At 44.6% G+C, this 27,953-nt stretch overlaps 1 protein-coding gene and 1 long non-coding RNA gene across 9 annotated transcripts in view; one reads left to right on the plus strand and one right to left on the minus strand.

Moving 5' to 3' along the window:
• The window catches only part of GRK4 (G protein-coupled receptor kinase 4), a 186,055-nt gene that overhangs the window by 99,361 nt on the left and 58,741 nt on the right, over positions 1-27,953 (minus strand). For 6 of the 8 annotated variants that reach the window (XM_075570359.1, XM_075570326.1, XM_075570307.1 and 3 more), the window contains one exon: positions 26,066-26,161. The exons of 1 other annotated variant lie outside the window; for it this stretch is intronic. In XM_075570359.1, the coding sequence (XP_075426474.1) occupies positions 26,066-26,161 (96 nt within the window). Of the gene's footprint in view, positions 1-21,572; positions 21,713-26,065; positions 26,162-27,953 lie in introns of those variants that run through there. One more of the 8 variants, XM_075570368.1, reaches the window with a different exon arrangement.
• LOC142465940 (uncharacterized) lies at positions 11,825-17,733 on the plus strand. Its single transcript, XR_012788015.1, has 3 exons — positions 11,825-11,977; positions 12,168-12,289; positions 17,103-17,733. It is a non-coding gene; the product is annotated as an uncharacterized LOC142465940 (long non-coding RNA).

Genomic DNA, 27,953 nt, shown 5'->3' on the forward strand with positions numbered 1-27,953 from the left:
AGTGGCGACCGAGTGCTGGCCACGTCACGGCAGCGGTTCAGCCAATGATGGCGAACCAGCTGCGTGATGTAATGGCCGCGCCCCCTTCCCCCCTTCGGATCTCCTGCTCCTCACTGAAAGCTGAACCAGAGACCGCCGATCGTGGCTCTCACACGCGCACGCACCGCCAGCCGCCCGTGCAGTAGCGTACACTGGGGACGTAGCCTTAGGAGTCACCGGGTGCAGAAAAATTGCCACCGAAACAGGAAGTTAGATTCTTCTTTTAACTAGTAATTACCTGCACTTGGTTCAGGCCTACCAATGATTACCAGAGTGAGTAGTCCTTTGCCCGAGAAAGGTATCTCTCTCCTTGTGTTCCCGGATCCCAGTCTACATCCCTTTTACGCTTTGCCATGCTGTACCTCTGCCGCACCGTGCCCTGAACTCGAAACTGTGACCCTGACTTATGTTGCTGCACCGTGCCCTAAACTTTTGAACCGTGACAGACTACGCTGCAGCGCCCAGCTCACGATCCCGGCACCGGACCCAACGCTTCTTGCTCGTCTATGCACAAGATCCCAGTTCAGGGGTCGGTTACTATACTCCCTACACCTCTGCCCTGCGGGTTTATCTCCGGCACTGCAGTGAGCAACGTTACACAAAATAAGAGGGGTGATGGCACTCCTGAAATCAAAAGATAATGTGGCTGATTTACCAATAGAGCATCGTAGTGATCTCCCATATATAAAAACAAGTGGGGGAAGGCACACACATATGCAGAGTGTTTATTATACTATATTTGTCCAATTAGGTTAATGTCCAAACCAAATTAATATTAAATATATAAAAAGTACACTATAAATAAAGCAAAACTACCGGTACGAGCAAAACCTGTATATATATAAGGCAGCAGTTGAAATCAGAGAGCGAGTGTCTACTTAAAAAAAATTAGCGCAGCTCGGGAATACCCCAGTGCAAATACTGTACAAAATGTAAAAAAAATAGTAAATTCTGGACATGATTTCTGCTTTAAAGGAGCAAGACATTAAAAATCCTACTGTATACAGTATGTGTTTTTTTTTTTAATAAATCAGTTGTGTAGTATTAAATAATACTGCATATTTGTAATATTTGTTTTTCCAACTCTGATTTTTTTTTTTAAAGGAGTTTTAATAATGTACTGAGCATCTTTTGGCTGCTTAGCAACCATTTAGTCAGAACCACTTCCTCTTTTCGAAACAGACTCTCTAACACACCCACCTTTTTTAGCTTTGCCCTTTGGCAACAAAGTATCACAAACAGATCAGTTGCTGTGTTCTAAACAGCAGACTGTCTATTGCCAAGCTGAAAGCTGTAACAATAATGTGTTACACTTAGTAAGATAATATTAAATAGCAGCTGCAGCATTTCACAAAGTGCAGCAGTCAGGAGGCAGCCATTTTGATAGCCCCACAAGCAGGAGAATGGATTGATCGGCAGCTTAGGTAATTATATCTCATTAAAACTACTGACATACGTACGGCATATAGTAAAACGTAAAAACAAAAAAAGTGAAACCAGGACTGCTGCTTTAACCCATTCACTGCCCACGTGACATTTATAAACATTACAACGTTACAAATGAATGGCCCTTCCTAGGGCCTTTATCCGCTTCCTCCTGCTTCCCCCCCTCTCCTGCAGCTGTGGGGAACAGATGTATTTATTTCTTCTCGGCAGGGGGCTGCATGCTGCCTTCCCCGGGCTCCTCTGTCTCTGGGTGATGTCATCGCTCGGACATGCAGAGGAGACCCCAGGAAAGCAGCATGCAGCCCCGTGTTACAGGAGCACAGCCGGGGGGGTCTGTACCCTACATATCATCCGTACAGGTAGGGACCTTGTGGGGGATGATCAGTGGGTGCAGGTATGTTTGTTGGTGTTCCTCTTAACCCTATGGCCACCCCCTCTCCTTCCCAGTTAGAGGGGGAAGGGCGGACTTGACATCTACAGGGAGAGGGGCCCGTTTTTGGGTTTTGTTTTTTTTTACTTTTCGCCCTGTGTGTGTGTAAATAAGGCTCCCTTTCATTGACATTGGTAGTGCCTTCTCTAATTTATGATGCCCCCATATTTGTAAGAATAAAACTCTGCCTGGGGGCGGGGGGAGTGGGAGGTCAGTGTGCACATTACCGGGGCGTAGAGGAATCTAACTACTCTATCTTTTTTTTTTTTTTTTTAATCTCTTTATTTGTATTTTCACAGATTATATCCATTTTAACAGATAACAGATACATTGTCACCTATAGTTATCTCTTAACACAGATTAATAATATTATGTTGTACATTTGGAGCTAGCGAATTATAACAGAGGGATATATTTTAATAGGAAGCATATAATATGGACTTAGGGACACACAAACATCTAAACCAGGGGAGGGGGTAGGAGTGGGGGTAGGAGTAAAGGAGGGGGGGGTGTTGGGGGCGGTGTCACCACATATTAAACATCTCATCTTCAATACATATCAATATATTTATGCATCATATTCTTATTCTTAACACTTCTAACGTTCCATTTGGGAAAGGGACCCAAGAGTCTGCTACCTCTTTCCGCTCTTGCATATATAGCCCTGTTATAGAAAGGGATCCCAGACTCTACGGAATTTAATCATGGAATCCTCTAGATAGCTCGTTAGATTCTCCATCATCATAACATTGGATATTTGCTCCCTAACTTTTCTGTATGTGGGCGGGTTTGTCTGCCTCCAGCACCTGACAACTAGACATCTGACTATGCTAAGAATATGTCCTATTAATTTTGAGTCAGTTTCATTCACACCCTCTAATAGTTTGCTTAATAGTAGAAACCATGGGTCTCTTGGTATCTCAACCCCCCTAGTAGTCAAGACAAGCCTAAATATACTCTCGAATAGGGGTTGAATTTTTGGGCAGTCCAACCAGATGTGGGTCGGGGATCCTCCCTGTCCACAGCCTCTCCAACACAGTGGAGAGATATTTGGATTTATTAGATTTAATTTAGTTGGTGTTTTATACCACCTGTACAGAAGTTTATAGGAGTTTTCTTTTATTAAGATATGTCCTGCCAGTCTTCCCATTACATTTCCTTCCCCAGTTCTCTCTCCCAAGCCAGCTTATATCCATCTTTATCCTGCAAGCCTATTGTGTTAATATGATAGTATAAATATGATGTAACTTTAGCCCTGTCCGAGGCCTGTGTGCACATTTTCTCATAATACATGACATCTGGTATGTCTAGGGTGACCATATGTCCCTGTTTTGCCGGGACAGTCCCATTTTTTTCGGTCCTGTCCCGGTTTTTTTGGTCCGGTACCGGATTTTCTCATTGGCCCCGTTTTTTAGTTGCGTTTGCGGTGCGCGGGGGCGGCGCCGGCAGCGGAGGCAGTGAGGAGGACACGAGGATGCGGCAGCCCGGCCGGTGAGTATTTTCAGATGCCAGGGGGTTGGGTTATTAACTTGAATATGTCGGGCCGCTGGGGATTGGTGGAGGATGGAGGGGGCGGGGCTTTGGCTCTTCCCTGCTTTCCCCCCCACTTGGCCCCCACCTTCCTCCCCCCGAGCCCGCTCACAGCACTTCCTGTGCCTGCTGCTAGTGAGCGCGTGCCACAGACTCTTCTTGCTCCTCTACTGGTGGCTGCGCAGTGTCCCCCCTTCTGCCCCGGGTCCCCATGGTTGCCCGCCCGGGGTGATAGTAGGTAGGTGCGGGGCTGGGCCTGCCAGGGGTGGAGGGGGTTGTGCCTTTGCCTCTTTGCCTCCTGTCCTTGCGCTCCCTTCCCCTGTCCCCTTGGTGCAGGAGATGAGCACGGGGGCGGGCAGTGGTGATGCACTGCTGGCTGGCGGGTGGGTGCAGGGGGAGGCGGGAGCAGCCTGCTCGGATCGCCGGCCTTTGTGTCCCGGTTTTTCATTTTCAAAATCTGGTCACCCTAGGTATGTCATCCCGATCAAACTTCTCCTCAATAAAGTGTCTAACTTGTAGATAGCGATAGAAATCTGTGCTTGGCAGCTCAAACTGTTCCTGCAATTCTTGAAATGTTTGTAATTTAGAGCGTGAGAATAGATCTACAACTTTTGAAATACCTTTACCTCTCCAACAGTCTAGATCGGATTCACGGAACCCTGGAGGGAAGTTATGATTGTTCGCTAGCGGGATCATCAGGGAATTTTTTTGTGTGAGTTTCAGCTTAAACCTGGCTGAGTCCCATATTTCACAGGAGTGCTTTAAATTCCGGTTATTTGAGATTATCTTTGGCCGGTCTTTTTTGTCTAGCCAGATTATATCTGCTAATGTCCAGCTCCACCCATCTTTTGGATGCTGGAGGGACATCCCATTGAACTATCTGCCCCATTTGGCTATGCCTTGTAGTAGTTCAACATATTTGGCATAGCCAAGCCCCCCAGCTCCTTTGGACGAAATAATATATCCCTTTTAATTCAGGGTTTTTTATTGTTCCATACGAATTTAATAAGCGGTTTTTGGAAGTCGGCTAGATCTTGAGGTGGTACTCGGATCGGCAAGGTATGAAACAGGTATAGGAGCCGTGGTAATACATTCATTTTAATTGAACACAAAAACCCAGCAAGCTCTTTTTGGGAACCCCAGAGCCCCCACAAAATATATATATGTATATAAGTGTCAAAAAAGAGTGCTATTGAGCGTGGCATATGTATACAACAAAGGACAGAGAAGCCCAATGCTACATCCAACATGACAAAACTAAATTAGTGGGTCCCTTCATTCTACTGAATATAGATCCAATGTGGTCTTTCTCCCTCCTAATAGAGGTAAATGAGAATTTTAATCCTAGTAGAGGTATATTAGTATTTTATCTGGTAGTTTTCGTACTTGCGAACATGTGTCTGCCTTGTCGTGGCTCGCAAGCTTACAACGCTTTGGCCAAAGGGTTAAACTAAATGACCCTTTTTCAAGAGAAATTTTTTTGTCATGTTGGATGTAGCATTGGGCTTCTCTGTCGTTTGTTGTATTCATTTTAATTGCCCATATTCGGCCTATCCAGGAGATTGGATAAGTTGACCATTGTGTAGTCTCTTTCTCTAATGTTTTGAGCAGAGTTGTATAATTAACTCTGTATAGTGAGCTTATCTCTTTCGGGAATTAAATGCCTAAATATTTGAGTGTTTTTGGGTCCCATTTAAAATCAAAGTTAAGTTGTAACAACTTTGTCAGATCATGAGAAAGACCGATAGCAAATGCCTCAGTTTTTGACTGGTTGATTTTAAATCCCGAGTACATACCAAATTCGGACAATAGACTGAAAAGGTTGGGCAGGGATTTCAAAGGCTTAGAGGTTGTTAAAATCACATCGTCAGCAAATAGAGCTATTTTGAATTCTTCCTTCCCTACCGTGAACCCCGATATAACCTTAGAATTACATACAGCACAACTAAGTGGTTCTATTGAAAGAGCGAATAGCAAGGGAGAGAGGGGGCAGCCCTGTCTAGTCCCATTTGTTATTGGAAATCGGCTGGAGAGTTGTCCATTAACTGCTATAGCTGCAGTTGGGGATTCATCTATTCCATCTTTTATAGAAAGGGACACTATTTATAGTCGGCCTTTGTATGATCACTAGAAGTGGCCCCTCGCAGGATACATTTGGTCGTCTACTTTCAGAGTAGAGAAGTCGCGCCCGGTGCATCATTGTTTAGTTACTGTAATTACGTGAGAAAGGAGCAGCGCATCAATCTGTGTAATGCTACTCCGGGACCCACCACCCTTTCTCATATACAAACCAACTACAAAAAAAGGAAATGGAAAGAAATGGATATTATATATTTTCTTAAAGTAGACAACATGATAAGATATATATGGTGGGTAAAACAGCCCATTGAGACAAAATGTAGATATTACATTACACCCTGCTTGGCAAAAATAAAAAAACGTGCATGTTAAAGAGAGTGCTGAAGTGACATAACCTAATATGCATTTGGTACAAACACCTAATTCAAGTGCAACTTGTTCAGGAGACAACAACCAAAAAAACCAGTGTATGGGTTACTAGGATTTATCACAAAACATACACAAATCCGTGTTTAAAAATGTTTCCCTTGGCCACGCACGGATCAAGTACCTGGGCAGCGAAGGGGTTAATGTTTCTTAAAATGTCAAGAGACATATTTTTTTATGTGGGGTAAGTACTCAAGCTCACGGCTCACCAAGACACTCCATGCAGTGATTAGGAAATGATTCGGAATAGCAGGGCCTGGAACACCCTGGGAGACAATAAATCAATGTCTTGTTTCCAACTTTGTTTTAGGGTTTGGGTCACAGCGAACTTACGGTATTAATTGGAGTTTAGCTATAAATACATTTTTCTTCGATTAAAATTCCAGCTCTTTTTTTTTTTTTCCTTTAAAAAAAAACTCTGTATACCAAAAGTACAAGAATGATAAATAACATTTGAACAAATTGAAACGGTTGTGGGACGGTGTTTTAACACATACTTTTTGGGTGCCTTAGCAGTGCAATCTAACGTAGGACCAAAATTACGTAGGTAATGCAGGGGTGTTCAATTCCAGCCCCCAAGCTCCTAAAAGAAGTCAGGGTTTCTGGATATCCCTGCTCAGTTAAAGACCGAGCCTCTGATTGAGCCGCCTGTGCTGAAGCAGGAATATCCTGTAAGCCTGGCCTGTTTGAGGGGCTTGAGGACAGGAGCCGAGCACCCCTAAAGCAATGCATGCTTTCTTTATAATTTACAAATCATCTGAAAAGTACAGTATGTTGATACGCTACGTTTTAATTGTGCATTGAATAAAAGTGAGGGGGTAGGAATGCATTAAGGAACAGCGAGGAAGGCATGCATGTCCTGGTTTTATCTGCAGCCTAGTTGATATTTGGGCCTGATCTCCTAGCATGGTTGGGAAGACTGCGGTGAGCCAATGAAGAATTACAATATTGCCATCAAGGCCGCCACTCTTCCTTTTCACTGGGCTCGAAACAATAGCACCAAAGGATATTTCCCCTGCTCTGCTTAGTGTACTTCTCAACTGGTATTAGTTGATTGGAGTTTAGTGGCCCCTCCTCCCAGGGTTTAAGCTCACCCCTCCCCACTTTTTAAGTAGCAGGTTTTTCCATGTTCCTACTGTATGCAGGACAGACCCACTGAGACCATTCTCCCTCCAGCAGAGGTAAATGAGAATTCTCACAGGTAGTGTTAGGACCTGCATAGTGGTCATGCCATGAAGTGGCTGCAGGCTTATCACGCTTTGGCCAAAGGGTTTAACTAAATGACCCTTACTCATGAGAATACTAACATTGAAGTATTTAACTTTGTAATTTTGTCCCATTGGATGTAGCATTGGGTATTTTTGTCTTCTGCTTAGTATACTGTAAGGTGTCTTCTGCAGCTGAGGAAAGAATTCCATTTCATACTTTTATTTTCATCATGCTGTAAGTCACACTTCATCAGTCAAATAAAAGCTGGAATTCACAGTTCATCACTTCTGCCAACAGAACATTTTATTCACGCACGTCCAGGAGGGTGTTCAATACTGTGTAAAACGACAGCAATGAAAACATTGGTGTTTTATATACTTATTGTGTATACTACCATTTGTAACGGTGAGGGATTTGTCTTTTCCCTTCTTGGCTGTCACGTCTGTGCTAGTATGGAGTGATATCTATGATATATGTTTTGTTTACAGTGAAAAACCGTTTCAAAATAGTGTTTTCAAAGCTCAATGCATTAACAGGAAATGCATTGACTATGTAGCTCACTTTGTGTGTGTTCTTTGGAGGTCAGGACAAATGAAATTAGTTAATGTTTAAGTTCATCTATTCAGAGGGAAGGTCAAAAGTGAAATTATTCACTGACCTGCCATCTAAAGCAGCAAGTGAAATTGGTTAAGTACTATTGATTCAGTTCAATGCCCTGTGGACCATTGTATAACAGCAGAAAGCTTACAAACACGCATACAGTGCATTTGGCAGGCTTTGCCATAATTAGGACACCAGCCTGAATCAACAGAATAAATCTTTGATTCCACCAGGAGATGGGTTCAGCTACCTGTGAAAACATGTCCTATGCAAAGCAAAAGTTATTTGGCCCCAAAACATAAAGCTGCAGTTCAGATACTGCCGTTGCAGGAAAGACATTCACAGGTCTGGAAAACACCAACACTGCCCACGTGCCAGAGGGACACTGACTTTTAAAACAGGAATCTTGCTCACTTGTTCCATGGCTACAACTTGATGACCGTTGTTACACAAATGATATAGCAACCGATGTACCTCCACAAGTCCTCCATAGAACAACACAGCAATGTGCGGGTTCTCCTACTGCTCTTTACCACGGAGCACGGGGAAAAAATCCACATTTTTTATTTATTCTTGTGAGGCAGAAGTATCGTGTGTGTACATCCAATTTTCCTTAAATGGGGCAAAGTGCTGATTTAACAGAATTATATGAAGTGGGGCAACTGCAGTATGCAGGGGTGACACATAATACCCCAGATAGTATACTTTTGTTATCAGAAAGTGAGAGTCCTAGGAGACACCATAGATGAAAATCAGTGTAACTACCTTTTAAAACACTCACTCCACCAGTTGTTCATAGACCTCAGACAATACACACGAAGAAGAAACCGGTGAGGTTTCAAAATACTATCATTTAACCTTGCTGGTCCATTTGTTATAGGTTTGGATACCTTTTAATGGGTCAACATGGGACTTCTTTTTGGAGATCATAAATGAAGAAATCATGTTGGTCCATTAAATGGTATCGCAACCTACAACAAATATACAATTCTCCAAGACCAACAAAGCTACTAGGACTTTGTACTGTATTGTTGGCCCACACAACGGTATCACAGTTTACAACTCAGCTGGACTTCACCAGGTCTTTTACCACTATAAATATACTTTGAACTCCCTTCTGGAGCTGATTCAATAAACTCCAAAACTGGCTGAAATTCAAGTAATTGAATTGAGTTTATTGGATCAGCCCGTAAATGAGAACGGAGTGATATGCTCCAAAACAAGTGGTCAGCCAGCAGTTTTAAAGGGGTCATAACCTATAGAGACAATCCCTCCTTCAGGACCAAAGTGGACCAATGGCAGTGACATGTTTATGGGGTTGAACATTTTACCTACATTCAACACCTATGTTTTTAAAGAACTTTTAAAATGAGTTAATATAAGTAGCAGAGACATTGGAGGGGTTCGATTTCCCCTGGCTGCTTCCTATTGGATAATTTGCACGGGTAAAACCCAACACTTCCCCTCGCCTACCCTGACTCTCTGATAAGAACAGGTAAAGGAAACACCCTGATGGACAAACACTGGCTGCCTCCTCCATTCCTCCCATTTAGAGGCCCAAAAGGAAGATTATTTGTATTTAAAATCACCAAAGAAACAAAAAGCAGCCAACACTTTGCTTGAGGCATGGTTATATTTGTTAAACGGTCAATGTCTCACTGCTCTAATCCAGATGTTACAGCTCTGGTAAAGCTTCTCCTTGATGCGGGGGTCCCAATTGAATAAAGAGAAGACAACAGACCATTGCCCAGTAGTCTGGACTTAAAATGACTTTTCCAGGTAGTCAGATAGAATGCCTACTTACAGGATAAGATGATGGTGCGTGCAGTGGATAGAATCTGTTCTTTAACCCACGTCATCCTTCCTGGATCCACGAACCCTATGCGGGACTCCAGCCGCCTCCTATGTGCTGGAAGGCAGTCCGCGTGGAGTTCTATCCACTGCACGCACCATCATCTTATCCTGCAAGCAGGCATTCTATCTGACTACCTGGAAAAGTCATTTCAAGTCCAGACTTCTGTGCAATGGCCTGTTGTCTTCTCTTTATTCAATTGGGACCCCCGCATCAAGGAGAAGCTTAACCAGAGCTGTAACATCTGGATTAGAACATTGAGACATTCCATCTATTTGGACACTGTTGCTTGTTGCTGGGACATGGTTTCTGGACATTCACTAGTATTTACACTACCTTTATTTTACTTACACTAGGCGTCGGGGACAGCATTCATTGTAACAAGTATTATTGGGAGTACTTGTATGTTGGATCCCCTAGGCAGCCTTATCTTATTTGACATCTCTTCAAAGGGATTTCACGTAATATTCACTTTATGTCACTAGTAGTATTAATTCACTTTGTGCAATAGGCACAATATTTACCGTAAGGTATAGAATTTATAGGTCTTAGCGCTTATTGTACGTTTACATTTAGTTTTTTTTTATTATTCTAGATAAGAAGGCAGCAATCTTAAATTCTGTCATACCATTAAGTAAAAATGTAGAATATATGTAATATACGTAAGAAAACTGCTTAATCAGAATAGAAAAAAATGCATTAGTATCTTTCATGACATTTTTAGCATCTACACCAAGTAGGATGGATTTGTCCATTAAACAAATTCCCTTCTGCAGCTTTTCTTCTTTTTTTTATTGAAAACTAGCTGATATACCCGGCGTTGCCCGGAGGCCGTGAGGGGGGGAGTGAAAGGCAGGGGGGGCGTGAAAGGCAGGGGGGGCGTGAAAGGCAAGGGGGGGGGGGGGCGTGAAAGGCGGGGGGGGGGGGAAAGGCGGGGGGGGGCGTGAAAGGCGGGGGGGGGCGCATGAAAGGCAGGGGGGGCAACAGACACACACAGTGTGACACACACACACAGTGTCACACACACACACAGTGTCACACACACACACACACACACACACAGTGTCACACACACACACACACTGTCACACAGACACACAGTGACACACACACACACGTCACCTAGAGCGACACACACGCGACACCTACCTGTAGTTCAGGGCGCCGCCATCTTCTCACTCGGCGCCGCGAGGGAACTACTTCCGGCCGCCGCCATCTTCTCACTCGGCGCCGCCGCCATCTTAGGCGCATCGCGAGGGAGGAAGGGGGTCCGCTGCCTGTTCCCCCGCTGGGGATGGAGATGAGGCGCCGCGAGGTCCGCTGCCTGTTCCCCCGCCGGGGATGGAGATGAGGGGAGCGGGAGCGCCGGGAGAGGTGAGCGGAGGGGGTGTAATGTGCGCACGTGTGCACGGGGACATCTCACTCGGCGCCGCCGCCATCTTAGGCGCATCGCGAGGGAGGAAGGGGGTCCGCTGCGCGGGGATGGAGATGAGGCGCCGCGAGGTCCGCTGCCTGTTCCCCCGCCGGGGATGGAGATGAGGGGAGCGGGAGCGCCGGGAGAGGTGAGCGGAGGGGGTGTAATGTGCGTGCGTGTGCACCGGGACATCTTCTCACTCGGCGCCGCCGCCATCTTAGGCGCATCGCGAGGGAGGAAGGGGGTTCGCTGCGCGGGGATGGAGATGAGGCGCTGCGAGGTCCGCTGCCTGTTCCCCCGCCGAGGATGGAGATGAGGGGAGCGGGAGCGCCGGGAGAGGTGAGCGGAGGGGGTGTGTGTGTGTACACAGGGGTGAGAGTGTGTGTGTGTGTGTGTGTGTGTGTACACAGGCCTGACAGTGTGTGTGTGTACACAGGGCTGAGAGTGTGTGTGTGTGTGTGTGTGTACAGGTTGTTGTTTCACAGGGGTGACTGTGAATGTGTGTGTACACAGGGGTGACTGTGTGTGTGTGTACAGGGTTGAGTGTGAGTGTGTGTACAGTGTTGAGTGTGACACTGAGTGTGTGAGTGTGAGGGGGTGACTGTGTACCAAGGAGTCCTCAGAGGTTCTGGCCGTGTGGTGTGACTGCAAGTGTGTGAGAGTGAAGAAGGTGATGTCACAGTGGGGCGTACCTCTTGGCCAATGAGTCACGGACCAATCAGATTCACCGCAGATAGCACTAACCTCACTAACCATTCGATTTTATATATTAAGATAACATTCCAGTTTTGCACCTCACACATTGTCTTTCTTCCAATTGATTGCATTTGTCCATTCACATTAGCCCAGCTGCTACTCTGGTCCTGTATACGACTGATTAATAAATGCCAGGAGCTGCTGACAAAATAAACACTTCTAGTGAATGAGAGGGGAATAAAAGCTGCAACAATGGGTGAGTACCAGGAGTGGGCAACTCTAGTCCTCAAGGGCCATCAACAGGTCAGGTTTTAAGGATATCCCTGCTTCAGCATAGGTCTGAGTCACCTGTGCTGAAGCAGGGATATCCTTAAAACCTGATGTAATGTAATCAATAGTTGTGTGAAAAACATTATTAATAACTTGGTTTCCTTCTGATTTTACAGTAGACCACACTTTTATTGGCCAAAAACAGGTGTACTACATAAAGTACACGGGAGGATGGAATCAGAAGAGTTGTCGGAGCGACGTGGAGGAGAGAGGCTTCCAAACGCAGTACCTCGACAAGGTGATGGCTGATTTTATATATATATTTCCCAATTTATAACATCAACGGGAAAAGCCTTAAGCGCAAACTCTCTGCATGTGTATCATTAATAATATAAAAAAAAGTGCAAGCGAATGTGCAATAAACAGAGTGAATCCACTCACTAATAGAGCGGGGCCTGCGAAAGCCAAGTGCCTGCAGCTACCATCTCCGGCTGCGTGTGAGCAGAGCGCCGACGCCGCAGACCCACAGTGGACACAACTCTTTTTTAATCTGTGGAGCATGTGAGTTTTCGTGCACATTTTATAAACTGTGCTGTACTATATATGTTCTCTTTATTTCACATACCTGGGGAGTTCCTGTATTCCTACAGTATCTTCATTTTAGGATCAGTACACCCTGATCCAATTCCTCCTAACATCTATCAGTGCGTGGATTCGTTCTGTTTATTACACATTCACTTGCACTTTTTTTTAATTATTTATGATACACATGTAGAGTTTGCGCTCAAAGCTTTTTCCGTTGCGGTCTATAAGGGTGCTGAGAAACGCCCTGCCAATAGCTGCATCACTTTGTATGTGTTAATCATTATCACATTATTTGATACATTTCACGAATCGCCTAAGTGATTTAGGTGTGCGCGTTCACTTTGCTGCATATCCAATTTATAATATAAATGCAGTGGCAGGTACATAAGGTCCGATTAGTGGTGCCCAATACTCCTGTGTGATGAGGATTCGATGATTTGTGGGTAGAAGGGTGACAATGAAAGAAAAGATGAGCACAACATTCACACGAAATAGCTAAACTGCAATAATGCAGGAAAGGGAAACCTGGTGATCAGAAGTATAGGTGATAGACAGGGCCGCCGATAGTGGGGGACAGCTTGAACAGATGTCTCGGGCCAGGGAGGGGAAAGAGGCCTGGAATTCCCCACCCACGGTCTCCACTGAAGGAATGAGCCCGCCAACTTCTACTGTCAGGTAATGGGTTTCAGGCCCACCCCCTCCACACAACCTTGGCACCAAAACCACTTGCTCAAGAACTTCGGCGGACAAGGCCCCATTCCCCGCTAAACAACTTCAGCATATTTGTCGTACAGGAAGTTCTGCTATGTGTTAGGGTGGTATCACATAAACCACTGAATTACACGAAGCACAAAGCTTAATGAGCGCTTCCACAAATCAATAAAATCACTGAAGAAAAGAGGGAACATTATGTGAATAAACACACTTATTTACGGGTCAAAAAATACATTGAGTCACGTCTCGTTTTCAAGTATGTCTTGGGCACAATTTTTTTTTTTGGCAACGTAACAAGTTAGTTAAAAACATGTTTAAAATAGGAAACAGCCAAACGTCTTGGAAGAACTTGGAAGGCGGATTTCAGAAACTCAGGTAAATTGTTCCAGGAGTTGGGTATTTGGTAAGAGAAGGAAGAGCGACCGGATTCTTTATTGAACCTTGGAACCATTAGCAGGTTTCTGGAGGCGGATCTGAGATAAGTGCTGTGTACAGTAGGGGATGAGAAGCCTGCTCAGAATATTGGATAACTTGTCAAGAAAGTATTTGAAGGCGAGACAGGAAAGATGTACGTTGAATCTGGACTCAAGGGATAGCCAACCTAGTCCAATAAACATATCACAATGGTGTGTTTTCCAGAAGACAAAAATCGACATATTGAGTTGTAAAGAATCTCAAGTTTTCGGGGGTGAATTTGGGGTGCTGTACCATACATACAGTATATTCCCATAGTCAATACTTGGCACTAGCATCTGTGCAGTGCGCTTTCTGACTAATGGGCTTCAGCAGGAAAGTGCACCCAGTTTGGAATAGATTTTGGATGTCAGTTTGTCAATATCGTGAACAAATGTTAGATAGGAGTCTAGCCACATACAGAAATATTTAAAGCCAGGAATGGAGGCAAGATTTGTGTTGAAGCTGGTTCTAATCAGTAGTTCTGTTGTGGGAAATGTAGATTTCTTCTGAAGTACCTTAGTTACTGTTTTTTCAGTGTTTCAAAAAAAAAAAACAACAAAAAAAAACGTTTGTTTGGAGTGGTATTATACTGCGATCTGTATTTTTATATATTTTGTTAATTTCCAATTACTCAATAAGAAAATAATTTTTATTATTACTTTTTGTCTATTTCTTCGAGTGCTTGGGAAAACATTGGTATTTAGTTTGATTTTAGTGATCTAGTTTTCGACCTTTTAAAAATCAGATTACAGTACGTTGTCAAGGTCAGAGAGGCTGGGACTGCGTGCATACCATAGTATAGGATAGTATCATCAGCATACAGTACATGTGCAGAGAAGTTGACTTAGAAAGTGTGGGCAGGTCATTTCTAAAGACAGAGAAAAGTAAGGGCCCCCGGACAGAGCCTTGGGGGACCCACAGGTAAGATCCGAATGTTCGAGGTCAAGCCTGAGACACACATATTGGGATCTTCCTGATAAATAAGACAACACTGTTTAAAGCATGGGGTCGAATACCAGAGTACTGGAGCTTGTTTAACATACAGTAATAGCATGGCCAACAGAATCAAAAGCCTTTGCAAAATCTAGGAATATTCTATTCCACACTGAAACCCATTGCACATTTTTAAGAGGGTCGATACTGTGGAGTGATTTGGTGGGAAACCAGTATGGAATGGACTAAGAAAATGTGACTTCTTATAAAAGTTGCTTAGTTGGGAATGAACACATTTTTTCATGACTTTGGATGATAGAGGTAGAATATAAATGGTTCTGTAGTTGGACACAATGTTTTTGTCACCACTTTTGAAAACAGGGATATCTCTGTTTCAGGGATTTGACCAGCAGACAGAATAGAGTGGATTATGGAGGCACTTGGTTTAGCAATGACGGAGGCGCTTCCGACTGAAATTTGTCAGAGTCACATTGGTTGTTTAGCTGTAGTGTTAGGAGTTCCTCTACCGTCTCCTCTTCAGACATTTAACAGGATACAACGGATTCAAGAACTGGGAATGGGTTGTGTATGGCGGGGTCGTTGTTTGTGTGCGCACATGTGACTGTAGCAGAGTAGGTATGGATATGCAATTGTGCATAGCAGTTATGTGTCATGTGCCATAGTTAAGCAAGTCAATGTGTGTGGGTTTCAGTATGACTCTGCATGCATGGATGACTGTGTATGTAACCACATGGCTTAGTGACTGTATAGGTGTATATTTGTTTTGTAGCATTGTGTTTTCTAGCATCTACACATTGATATATTTTTTTGATACTGAGACAGACCAACAATTTTGTGCTAACACCACCTGTTTCTGAAGAGGAAGGGGATGCGACTTTGTAAAGAGCCTGTTTCAGAAGAGGATGGGGATGCGACTTTGTAAAGGGTTGCTATAGAAACAAAAAGGGCTGGTTACATTATAGGCTAAAGCTGTTAAAATTACGGGCATTATTGAAATCTGATTTTTACCAATCAGTAATGGCCCGGAATGTTTTTGCACTCGGACAGGTTTTTGAACCAATCAACTTTGAGTTCTCATTCACAAAGAGAGTGACATCATCTACTAGACAGGGGAGGTGATTGGACAGGAGGCAGCAGCAAGGCGCTGACTCCTCTCCCACCCTACCTGCAGAGAGCTCTGCACAGGAGAGTGAGGGGAAAGGTTTGTGTGTCTGCTGTGTGTTTTGTGTGTTTAAAGGGGGCCAGCAAAGTCTGTTTTGTTGGGGTGTGTGTCTGCAGTGTGTGGGTTTACAGGGGGGTTGCAGTGGGTGTAGGGAGGGTGCTGCTGGTGTGTGTTTTGTGGATGTAGAGGTGGCAGCAGTCTGTTTTGTTGGTTGGTGTGTGTGTTTTGTGAGTGCAGAGGGGGCTGCAGTGTGTGTTTTGTGGGTGGACGAGGGGTGCAGAGTGTTTTGTGTGTGGATCTGTAGTGTGTGTGGGTTTACAGGGGGGCTGCAGTGGGTGTAGAGGGGGGGCTGCTGGTGTGTGTTTTGTGGATGTAGAGGTGGCAGCAATTTTGTTGGTTGGTGTGTGTGTCTGCAGTGTGTTTTGGTGTGTGTGTCTGCCGTTTTGTGAATTTACAGGGGGCTGCAGTGTGTGTTTGTGGGTGTAGAGGGGGCTGCTGTGTGGTGTGTGTTTTGTAAGTGTAGAGGGTGGAGAAGGGCTGCAGTGTGTTTTGTGGGTATAGAGGAGGGGGGCTGCAGAGTGTGTAGGGGGGACTGCAGAGTGTTTGTGTGTATAGAGGGGAGGGGAGCTGCAGTGTGTGTGTTTATCGATAGATAGATAGATAGATAGATGGATAGATGGATAGATGGATAGATGGATAGATGGATAGATGGATAGATAGGGGCTGTGTGTGTACAATTTCCTTTTAATAAACTTGCAGTAAAGGCAAAAGAATGTAGACAATCATGCTGATAAAAATCAATATTACTGTATCTTTATGAAAAATGCAAAAAAAAAAAAAGCCTACATTTAGCCTATAATAGTAATAATCCCCTCATAAATCCTTATGCCCTGTTTTTCAGGGATTATTAATTAAGTACATTAAAAATGTAATTCAGAGTTGTTTAAAAAAAAAATGCTGCGAGTATTTTCTCATAAACAAGTATGATATTGCTTGGTCTGCAGCTTTAAGTGTGACGGACATTACATAATCAAATTTGAGAGGGAGAAAATGCTTTGATTTGTATTACTCATGGCAAAGCAGATCAAAACGTCTCTTCGTAGTGGTTTCATTTTCAATATTCAGTCCCGAACAGGCATTAAATGTGCTCTTGATAGAGATTAGTGATTACCCAAAGTCTTTCCAGTTAAAGATGCTTTCTGCGGCAGACATTAATGCGATTCTCTTCTCCCCCTTTCAGACTCATTTAAAGTGCGCTGTATGACAATGAACAGGGAACAAATCCAATGTACAGAAGACCGTCCTTGGTGACACAGCCCTGACGAGTGCTTGTGAACAAACAAGATAAAGATGGAAGTGTATCACAGCACAATGTATACTGTTTAGTTAGTACAATGTCACTTTTGAACGTTATGTTCGATCCAAAAATGTCAAATTATCTCTGGAAACACCAATAATCTAGACGAGGGGTGGCCAACTCCAGGCCTCAACGGCTACCAAACAGGCCAGGTTTTCCAGACATCCCTGCTTCAGCTCAGGTGGCTCAACTGAAGAAATCCATTCGCAAGACTTTTTTTTTTTTACCAGTAGCCAAAAATGACATTAACCCTTTTACTGACAGTGGAAACTGAAGATGGAGATCATTAGAAAATCTTCTCTCCACCGCTATTCCAAAAATGCTGCTTTAAAGGATCCTAAAATTGTCGTTGTTGTCCCCTCCCACAGAAGCATTGCTACACTGTGGTGCAACACACATCTGTCTGTGGTCACACAGAGATCCCTTTGAAGACAGCAGAGTCTGGATACTTTTAAAGAAGGTCCTTCTAGCATTAATGACACATGGAGATGACTCTTATGTTTCCGCCCCCCCCCCCCCAAAAAAAAATTAACAAAAAGACCACCACCATGTTTTTCAAGCCAAACCGGGATTGCGTAAAAAAATGTTTTCCCCCACTGCAGAACATCACAAATTATCTGTAATGCCAAACAGTGTTGCAGGGCCCACGGTGAGTAAATGGTTAATGACTACAGACGGTTTATTCATTGGGGTTGAAGACTGGGAGACACCTTCCTAAAATACAAATGAGAAACAAAGCACTAAGGTACAATTCCTTATAATTTTTTGGGTTGGTATACCCCAGGGGTGCTCAACTCCAGTCCTCAAGACTCGCCAAAAGGTCAGGTTTTCAGGATATCCCAGCTTCAGCACAAGTGGCTCAATCAGTCGTAGATTGAGCACCTAGAGGTCATCCAAGATGCCCAAAATAGTGCCCCATAACTCTCCCACAGTATCCCCGCCAGCTGCCAATGGCCTCTGTGCTCCCCTGCACCCTCCTACCCTGCTCAAGCAGAAGGGTGGAGGGGGCATGGGATGGCGGTGGCTCGACATGGGGAACCATTGTCCCCAAAGGGAATCATCCGGGCAGGACAGATGACTTGTCAGACCCCTCCCCCCCTCTCTCTGTGCAGGAGCAGGTTTTCGTACCAGGGAGACTTTATATTGTGCTTAGGGTGCTTACACGGAATTATGGGACCATGGCAGTTGGCTTCCATCAGCCCCAGAATCCCTGGATAATGGTACCAGTGGAAATACTAGTCAGTGAAGAGGGATTGACTCTTTGCGAGTCAGAAATGACTGGCAGTGGGTGGCTGTGCGCCATGTGCACTTTGGGTGTGTCAACTCAGGGTCTGGTTGGTGACAACACCACCCCCTAGTAAGTTTAGACTAGTATTGGTACTGTATGTGCACTGTGATTTGGTAACTTTGCTGTGTGATTTCTGGTACTCTAACAGAGTTAACGGATTTCCCATTTCCCCCCAGAGCCTACCAAGCGATAAGAGTCTAGACTGGAATCACTCTACGGTGTGTACTGGTTAATTGTGTAACTTGTTGTGTGACTTCTGGGCGCCATGGGACTCTGCATTCATGGAGGTCTCCTTGTCCCCAGAAACCACCCAAGTATCAGAGTAACTAACTAATAGCTTTGGACTAGTAACACTACTAACCAATTGGACCAACTAACCAATAGGACTACTACTATTTTATGGTAATCCATCATTTTTCCATATTTTTAATTTATTACTTTTTATTGCAATTATTTAGTACTAACCCATTTGCTAAAGGCAGCCCTGTGACCGGAGGGTGGCAGGCTAAGGGGAAATGCGAGGAAATACTTCATCACGGAAAGGTGGTAGATTTGTGGAACAGCCTCCCAACAGAGGTGGTAGGGGCTAAATTCAGTAAAGGAATAAAAAAATGCTATGGGTAGACATAGTGCTATGTTAAATACGATCGCTAAAGATCAAATCGGTTCTGAGGTCTTAAAGCACATAAGAAAATGGGCAAGCTAAGTGGGTCACGTGGTTATCTGTTGTCAATTTCTATATTTCTGTCCACCCTGAATGTTATAGTTGTTTCGCCATCAGTCCAGACATACAGAGGCCAAGAGCAAGGTCAAATAATGCCACAGAGGCCAAGAGCAAGGTCAAATAATGCCACAGAGGCCAAGAGCAAGGACAAATAATGCCACAGAGACCAAGAGCAAGGTCAAATAATGCCACAGTGGCCAAGAGCAAGGACAAATAATGCCACAGAGGCCAAGAGCAAGGTCAAATAATGCCACAGAGGCCAAGAGCAATGTCAAATAATGCCACAGAGGCCAAGAGCAAGGTCAAATAATGCCACAGTGGCCAAGAGCAAGGACAAATAATGCCACAGAGACCAAGAGCAAGGTCAAATAATGCCACAGTGGCCAAGAGCAAGGTCAAATAATGCCACAGTGGCCAAGAGCAAGGTCAAATAATGCCACAGTGGCCAAGAGCAAGGTCAAATAATGCCACAGAGGCCAAGAGCAAGGTCAAATAATGCCACAGAGGCCAAAAGCAAGGTCAAATAATGCCACAAAACTACAGAGTGCGACCAAAAAAACCAACCCGTGGCTTAAGCGAGGGCACACAAAGTAAATGAAAAGCATTGTGTGTGCAAGTTCACACAGCAGAGGGCTTTCCAGAGTAACCGCCGTGCATATTTTTACGAGTGAACATCTGCAGCCAAACACATGCTCGTCAAGATATGTCAGCTTATAAACATGAATGACGCAAGCGCTTACTAAGTAGCAGAGTAATTGGAGGATAAGAAAGAGAGGCAGAGAAACAGATGTGTCCTCTTACTCGGGTTTTCAAACTGAAAAAAAGAGATTAGGCGAAGACCAAAACGCTTAACCCCTTCTGTGCCGGGCGTGGGGGGGGGGGGGGAGGAGGGGCAGAAATGCAGGTCAGTAGACGACCCTTCTCCTGGGATGAAAAAGGGATTCAAACGCCAAAAGGAGAATGATGTGGCAACAGCCCCAGGAATTAAAGTAAGGCCCCCACAACATGCTGCAGGGTTAAATACACCCAGAAGGTGAAGGCATGGGGCGATCGGAAACCATTTCAGATGGGAAGTGGGCCCTATGTTCTGACGCCAACCACCATATATATCTATATAACTTTTTTTTCTATTTACACGATGCATTACAGAGAATTTTGGAAGCACAGCGAGTCCCTGCTCTGAAGAGCTTACAATCTAATGTACAGTAGATGCCCGACACACAGGGAGATAAGGGCTTGCCGAAATTCACCAGTAACGGACACTACGGTTCAAACTGGGCTCCAGATGCAGGGCTCTCACCCCCGAGCTGCGTGTTTAGCTACTTCTTGGCAATACTTGGACGAGGTAAAAAATAATTATCCAGAGGAATCGCACAGATATATTCTCCCAATGGAGGCTGAACAGATTCAAGTGAATGTTACCCCAATTCTTAACATAAGATAGAATAGACCGCTCACCTATTATGTTCCTAATATATAGTTAAACAGAACTAAAATGTAAGGTGCATAGGGGACGAATATAGTATTAACCCAGAAATGATCCAAGAGGATCTGAAGCTCCCCAAATACTGCCCTCAATAGAATAACGGAAATATTGTTAGGACTCTCATAGTCCTTCAGATTGGTATTCTGACAGGCGATCATTATAGATCTAATTAGACCAGTAGTGTAAAACCCCCAAAATAATAAAACTTTAATTACATCCAAAATTATTATTACACAATGAAATTAGGTATATACAATAGAAAGTCTTAAAATCCCCAGAGTGGTGTGGTGAACAAACGCAATTAGGGCTGGTAGCTCATATATACATATATAATTAATCTGTCAATAAGTAAATTACCATGTGCATAAATAGCGTTATAAATATATATAAATATATATATTATTTCTAAATCAAGCCCTTATGATGGTGTATTCAACTCTGGACAGGTATGAAGGGTCTATAGTTAGCTTGCAGCATATGGTAAATGCCATTACATTGCTATTGCGTATCTGCAATGAATAGTCACTAGAAAGCACATATGTATCATAATGTCTAAATAGCGCTGATATAGTCAAGTGCCACCTAAGTCATACAAATGCAGAGGCTGTAATGAATGATGGCAGATAGTATCTCAATGGCCACTGAGGACCGTAGTGGAAACAAAAAACCCCGATATACAAGCCGTGACACGAGTCAATAGTCCGGAGGAGTCCCCACTTCACTGGCGTCACCGGCGTGACACCTTCTTGCCGACGTACGTTTCGCACGTAAACCGTGAGAAATAGAGAACAAAAGAATTTGGGGAGAGCAAAAAAAGCGGGTGGCTATTAATTTTTTTAAGTTATTATTTCACACCTTGCTCCTGAATAAAGATCAAGGTTTATCTGAGTCCCGGATTCTTTCAAGTACTGTAAAACCGCACGGCTGCTGGACTACTTCGTGACTTTGCTGGTGGCCATTTTGTTCTATCCCGGCACCCTTTCAACTTCAATGACCTGCGAAAAGGGAAGGTTTTGATTTTCAAAACGGAGAAACTGGAATCGGGGGAAGACTTTGTTCATCACAGCGAAGAAAAAGATGAAAAAATTACTAAAGCTGGTCAAGCAGGAAGAATTGCAACTTTAAATCCTTTATTGCTGAACGAGGTTGCAATGCTTTGCGGGTCCATTCAGCACTGAAAGGGTTAAGACTAAGCTGCCCGAGGAGAAAAATCTCTGCATACGAAATCTATAAAGATTTTATTTGGGGCTTATACCTAACAGAGGGGAAAGGGCTTCAGCAATTCCAATTTTCCACTGATCGAGGTACAGCTGTGAAACCGTTCGGAGAGTATTTATAACGGGCTCCAAAGGCTACAGCACGATTTCCCAGGTGCGGTCTACTGGTAAGAGCCGTGTCCTGCAAACATGCACATGCGCACATACTCCTAACTTACTACTGTACGTTCTCCGCGCAGGCTGCCTGGAAACGTGTGAATTTATTTAACGATTGGCTTCTTAACATTCAAAGCACTACATGACCAGGGCCCCAGCCATCAGAGAGCTTCTAGCTCCCTCCAGTCCCATTCGCTCGCTTTGATCTGAAGTTGATGGACTCCTAACGGTTCCCAGTATCTCCTTAACTCCCTTTGGGGATCGAGCTTTTAGCCACGCTGCCCCCACTTCTCTGGAAAAGTCTGTCTCGTACAATTTGAGAGGCCCCCTCTCTGCAAATCTATAAAAACCGACTCAAGACCTACCTGTTTACCCAGACATTTAATTAATGAAACACAACCTGCCCGGCATTTAATAACTACAGTACCGTCCCATCCTTTAATATATCTTTCCTTGTGTTTGGTCTTGTTTATTTCAGTTTTCCTTTTTGTAACTGTGAAGCGCTTTGAGCCCCATTGGGAGAAAAAAAACCTGTATAAATAATGTTATTATTATTTATTATTACGAACACTTTATGTGCTTAAAACCTTGCCATGCAGATGTAATTAACCATTGGTTATCTCTTTGTTCCATTCACGCAGCATAAAACCTGCGATACTTTATCATTAAGCTTATCGGATCTCTAACAAATGAGAAAGTAATTCTCCGGGCGCAGACATGTGAGAAATGCAGCACTTATTTAGAATAGAATTCCTCAAACGGAAGAAAACAAACAGGAAACGTGCAGCTAAAATAGCAATTCCCCATTTCTGTGACAGGGCTCAGAATTTGGCTACAGACACAGATACAGCGCTGCTCAGACCTCTGGCTCCAAGGACGGATGCGAACAGAGGACAGTGGCATGTTTAATCGTTTAAATACTATTGGAACAAAAAAAAAAAAAAAACAATTGGACAAGTAGAATTTTTTTTTTTTTATTAACATTTTCATGATAAACCAAATTTTGGGAGGGTTTACACCAGGCCCGTCAAACTCAGAATAGCGTGGGGGCCAATTCTTAAGTCCAACTGCCAGACTCGGGCCACACCAGGAAAAAATAAAATAGTCACGAACCTACTGTACGCGCACACTTTCTTGTGCTTTTTTAATTAAAAATACTGTAAAAAACGTCATTGGCATCTCTTTCCTCTCTCCGCCATCCCCTCTACCCATCTAGAGAAAAGGAACCACAATTCTGGTCTGTGGCCCTGAGAGAAGGGAGAGGGAGACAGCCTCTCCCCCTCTTTATTCCCCCAATACACGCACACACCATACCCACCCTCCCCTACAATACCTCCCCACACACAATACCTCCCTCCCCCGCAATAGACACACACACACATACAATACCCTCTCTCCCCACAATTAGGGTGACCATATTTTCCCGGCACAAATGGTGCGCATGCACAAATAGTGATTGCTGACCGCGCATGCGCCGATACATTTGGGGATAGATTTCATATAATCCATCTGCTTTCTCTCTCTAGCAGTAGGAGCTGCCTCTTGGGCACATGGGATTCCTGGGTGAGCGGGGGCAAAAGCTGACGACTTCAGGAATCCCTTGTGTGACGTGTTAATTACCAAATCAGAGGGGGTTTTATTGATCCTGTACAGAAGTGCTTTTACTGTAAGTTCAATACCCCTATGAATGGAACGCGGATGGGACATTCTAACACCGATATTGCCCGTGACTGGGTAACCCTGACTACTAGTTGTGGGGGCATTTTGTGTATCCATGACAATAGCCGGAGCCAATGGGAGTGCTCGGTGCCTGTAAGGCTGGGTCCATGGTAAGCGAGACCGCGCACAGACGTGCGTGCGCGATCACAATGCCTTATGGCAATGATCGCGACCATAAACCGCGCGTGCATGCGTCTGCGCGAGGTGGTGCGCGGGGAATCAGATCAATTTGATTCCACGGCGCGACAGCAAGGTCACGTGAGCGGTTCACCCAATGAGGGTGAGCCAGCTCCATGATGTCACGGCCACGCCCCCCTCTTCGCAACAAACCAAGGCCAAAAAACGGACCCGCTAAAACACACGTGACATCAGGCGGTCGGACACGAGCATGCAGTCACCATGGACCCAGCCTTAGATGAGGGTGTGCAACGCCTCTATAGAGACGTCATGTGCTCTGTGAGGTTTGCTGAAATGGAGTTTTCTGATGTATTTGGCAACCGAAACTTGGACATCACAAAATGTGTAAATCCAACATTTAATCTGCTGTCCCATCTAAGTGAGACTCCCACAGGAGCGGTGGCTATCTGGGTACCTCGTGTTCCGAGCCTTCCACATTCTTACTGCTAGAACTCGACTTCATGGCTTCCAGAAGGGTCATCAGCATATGACCAAGCCATGACCTCTGGCAGCCAAGAGGGTAACCACACTCCTGCTAAAAAGGGTTGTATCATCAGCAATGTGTATATTACAATGTTTTCGTGTAGGCTTGTGAAATGGAGTACATTGAAAAAAAAGCTGTAAACCCGAGGCTGCTGGGAGGCTGGGCAGGGGGCTTCCTGCACAGCCAGGGTCGACTGATCAGTGCAGTACCCCCTCTACATCTTACCACTGCTCTGCAGGGATTTTATTCTCCTTTCTCAGGGGATAGAAGCAGGACCTAAACAAACCACTTCGCACCTTTCACCGTTGTGTCCAGTATTTTTGGAGAAGCCACCTGGCAACCCTAGGTGGCCCGGACCAGCAGGGAAAAGGTGGCCTGGATCAGCTGGGGGGGGGGGGGGGGAGAGAAAGAGGTGGCCTGCACCAACTGTGGCAGTGGGGGGCGGGGGGTGAGGGAAGAGGTGGCCTGGAGCAGCTGTAGTGGGGGAGGGGAGAGGTGGCCTGGACCAGCTGTGGTGGGGAGGAGGGGGCCTGGACCATCGGGGGAGAGACGTGGCCTGGAGCAGCTGTGGGGAGAGAGGTGGCCTGGAGCAGCTGTGGGGAGAGAGGTGGCCTGGAGCAGCTGTGGGGAGAGAGGTGGCCTGGACCAGCGGGGGAGAGGAGGCCTGGCATCCGGATGCAACTTCCAGCGCCTGGCAGCCAGACCCAGCACTTACCGGGACGCATGTCCCAGCTATTCCCCAGGTTCGAGTGCAGGGTCTGTCGGCTGAGTGGCCGCGGGGCTACCCCTTGTGGGCCACATGTTGCCCGCGTGTTGGACAGCCCTGGTTTACACAAGGACTTTTGGGGATCACACTGTTTATCAGTAGTGAACAGTAACTATGAAGCCATGGTTAGTTAAACAGATAAACATTAGTAGCTTGAATTCAGTGGCCCCGGAGAAAAGGGAAACATTTATTTTGATCAGAATGCAAAGTACTAAAACAATTGCTTTAAAAGGTGGTTGAATCTTTTTAACGGGGTAGACTAGAGTGGGTATCCCTGCATCAGCTGCTGAGAGTTTCTGGGTGGTGGTGCTCCTGGGTAAATATACGTATATACTGAACTAGAAAAAGAAACCTTATTTGGGCACTCTGCCACCAAGCCGGATGGTTTATGAAGTTAAAAATACTTTATTTTCAAACTGAATATTAAAATAAGGGGGGGTATCCAAGGGGTGTACCCAACTATTCTTTCCCCTGAATAGTGGGGTTTCATATTTACCCAAGGATAAACATTGGATACACTGATCCGTTTATCCCGCCTATGGGGCTGATCCGGAGGGCCTATCAGAGCACCCCCTAGTGGATTGTTTGTCACTCTTCGATTTTAACACCCCTTATTTTAATATTCGGTTTGTAAATAAAGTATTTTTAACTTCATCATAAAACCATCCAGCTTGGTTGGCAGAGTGCCCAAATTGGGTTTCTTTTTCTAGATCAGTGAATCTTTTTAAAGGCCGCACAAATAAGTCGTTTACATTTCTTAATCAGCTGCAACGTGGGACTGCCCCTTTAAATGGTTAATGAAAGAGAAGGACTGCTCGCGGGTACTTACCAACAGAAAGCCTGAGCTCATCACACTGACTAATATGGGGCAACTTCAGCATCTCCTTCCATTTCTTACTGCGGCCGTTCCGCTTGCCACCTCCCCCTGTAACACAAACCACATTCAGGTGTTTGGAAGCAGCGTGAGTTTATATAGCACAGGACTGCACAGGACTGCACACAACGACTCACACACGTACACAACGCAACAAGAGGCCTCAATGTACTGACACATGGGGGCACCCATCATAGGGTCATATGTACTAGGTGCTGCCGAGTGGTAAGGCACCTGATTGCCCATTGAAGTGAATAGATTTAGGTGTTTTGCAGCTTAAACATGGTTTGTAAATATGACCCATAGTATGATGGCCCCAGAGAGCTACCATGATGTTGTGTAAGCAAAACTACACACAGGCGCAGGGCGAGAAAAAGCAGCGGTTTATTTATACTCCGCCTCGCATCAATAAAACGGCCAACAGATATTGCTGGGATCCTAAAAACATGGAGACAAAAGTAAATCTACTTTGTACCAGGCAGGACTGCGCCAGTGCCTAGTACAAACCAACACGAAAATGTGAAGAGATGCATGTTGCATATGGCTAGCTCTGCTGGCTGGTACTATACTGTACAGTACATGTCAGATGCACCAACCTTACCCCCTTGGAGACGCACTTACTGTACCAGAACACCCCCATACTGTCTCCAAGTTCTCCCTACTTACACATTAGATTGTAAGCTCATCGGGGCAGGGACTCCTTTTCCTAAATGTCACTTATGTCTGAAGCACTTATTCCCATGATCTGTTATAATATTATGTCACGTGTATGACTGCCGTGAAGCGCGATGTACAGATGCGGTTATTGCAGCTACACACACACACACAACGCGGCGGCAGCTACCATTCAAAATGGAGTCGCCCAACGCTAAAAAAGGGGCGGGGCTAACGTGGAAAGGGACTGAGCCACTGATGGAGCCACCTGTGCTAAAGCAGGGATATCCTTAAAACCTGACCTGTTGGTGGCCCTTGAGGACTGGAGTTGGCTGCCCCTGCTTTAGATAATGGATCACAAGTTTTGCCCCTTACTAAATGTTCGGCAAGCACAGCATTAGTCTTTTTTAAAAGGTCACTTAAAAAAAAAAAAAAAAAAAACAATGAGGACACATGGGAACATACAGCAGGAAGGGGAAGTGCCTGCGTTATAACTACAGTTTCACATAGCACCGGACTAAATTCACAACTTGTATTCAACTCTCAGTCAAAGAGGTCAACAATGTAATACAACCAAAAAAAGACCAGATTAAGATTTGTTATTTTTACTATTAAATGGAATTACGCTCTGGGCGTTTTGCACCCTTTCTGTCCTTGCGTTTACATTGTTTCTATCTGCACCTGACAGGAAGGCGGATTCAAACAGAAGACACTGCATGTAAGTAAAGGAGGACTATTAGCAGAATATAAGAACCGCCCAGGACTGTATCCATCAGGAGTCGGTTCTAGATCTGCTTTTTATTTATGATTGAACAATTCTTGACATTTCTTTAATTACATTTGATGATTTTGTTTCATGTTGATGCACTATATCACATCACATAATTTATATAATTTAACACTTTTGTATACAATTTTCTTTATATTTGTGCAATACACCTTGGTGTATAACGTATATGTATCTTATACACGATTTCTTGATTAGGACACCTTCTCTACTTGACACGTTGGAGTATAGAAAAGGTCCCATTCTGTTCTTAAGTACAGCCACGGAATGGGGTAGCAATTGTCAACCTTTCCTACGTAATCATTTAATGCACAATTAGTGCACGTCAAATATACAGGGAAAAGGCAATGAACAGGATCAGGCAATTACACTGGGAAGACAGCGATATGTCACTATAAGATT

This window comes from Ascaphus truei, chromosome 1 (genome assembly GCF_040206685.1).
Source record: "Ascaphus truei isolate aAscTru1 chromosome 1, aAscTru1.hap1, whole genome shotgun sequence".
Lineage (NCBI taxonomy): Eukaryota > Metazoa > Chordata > Amphibia > Anura > Ascaphidae > Ascaphus > Ascaphus truei.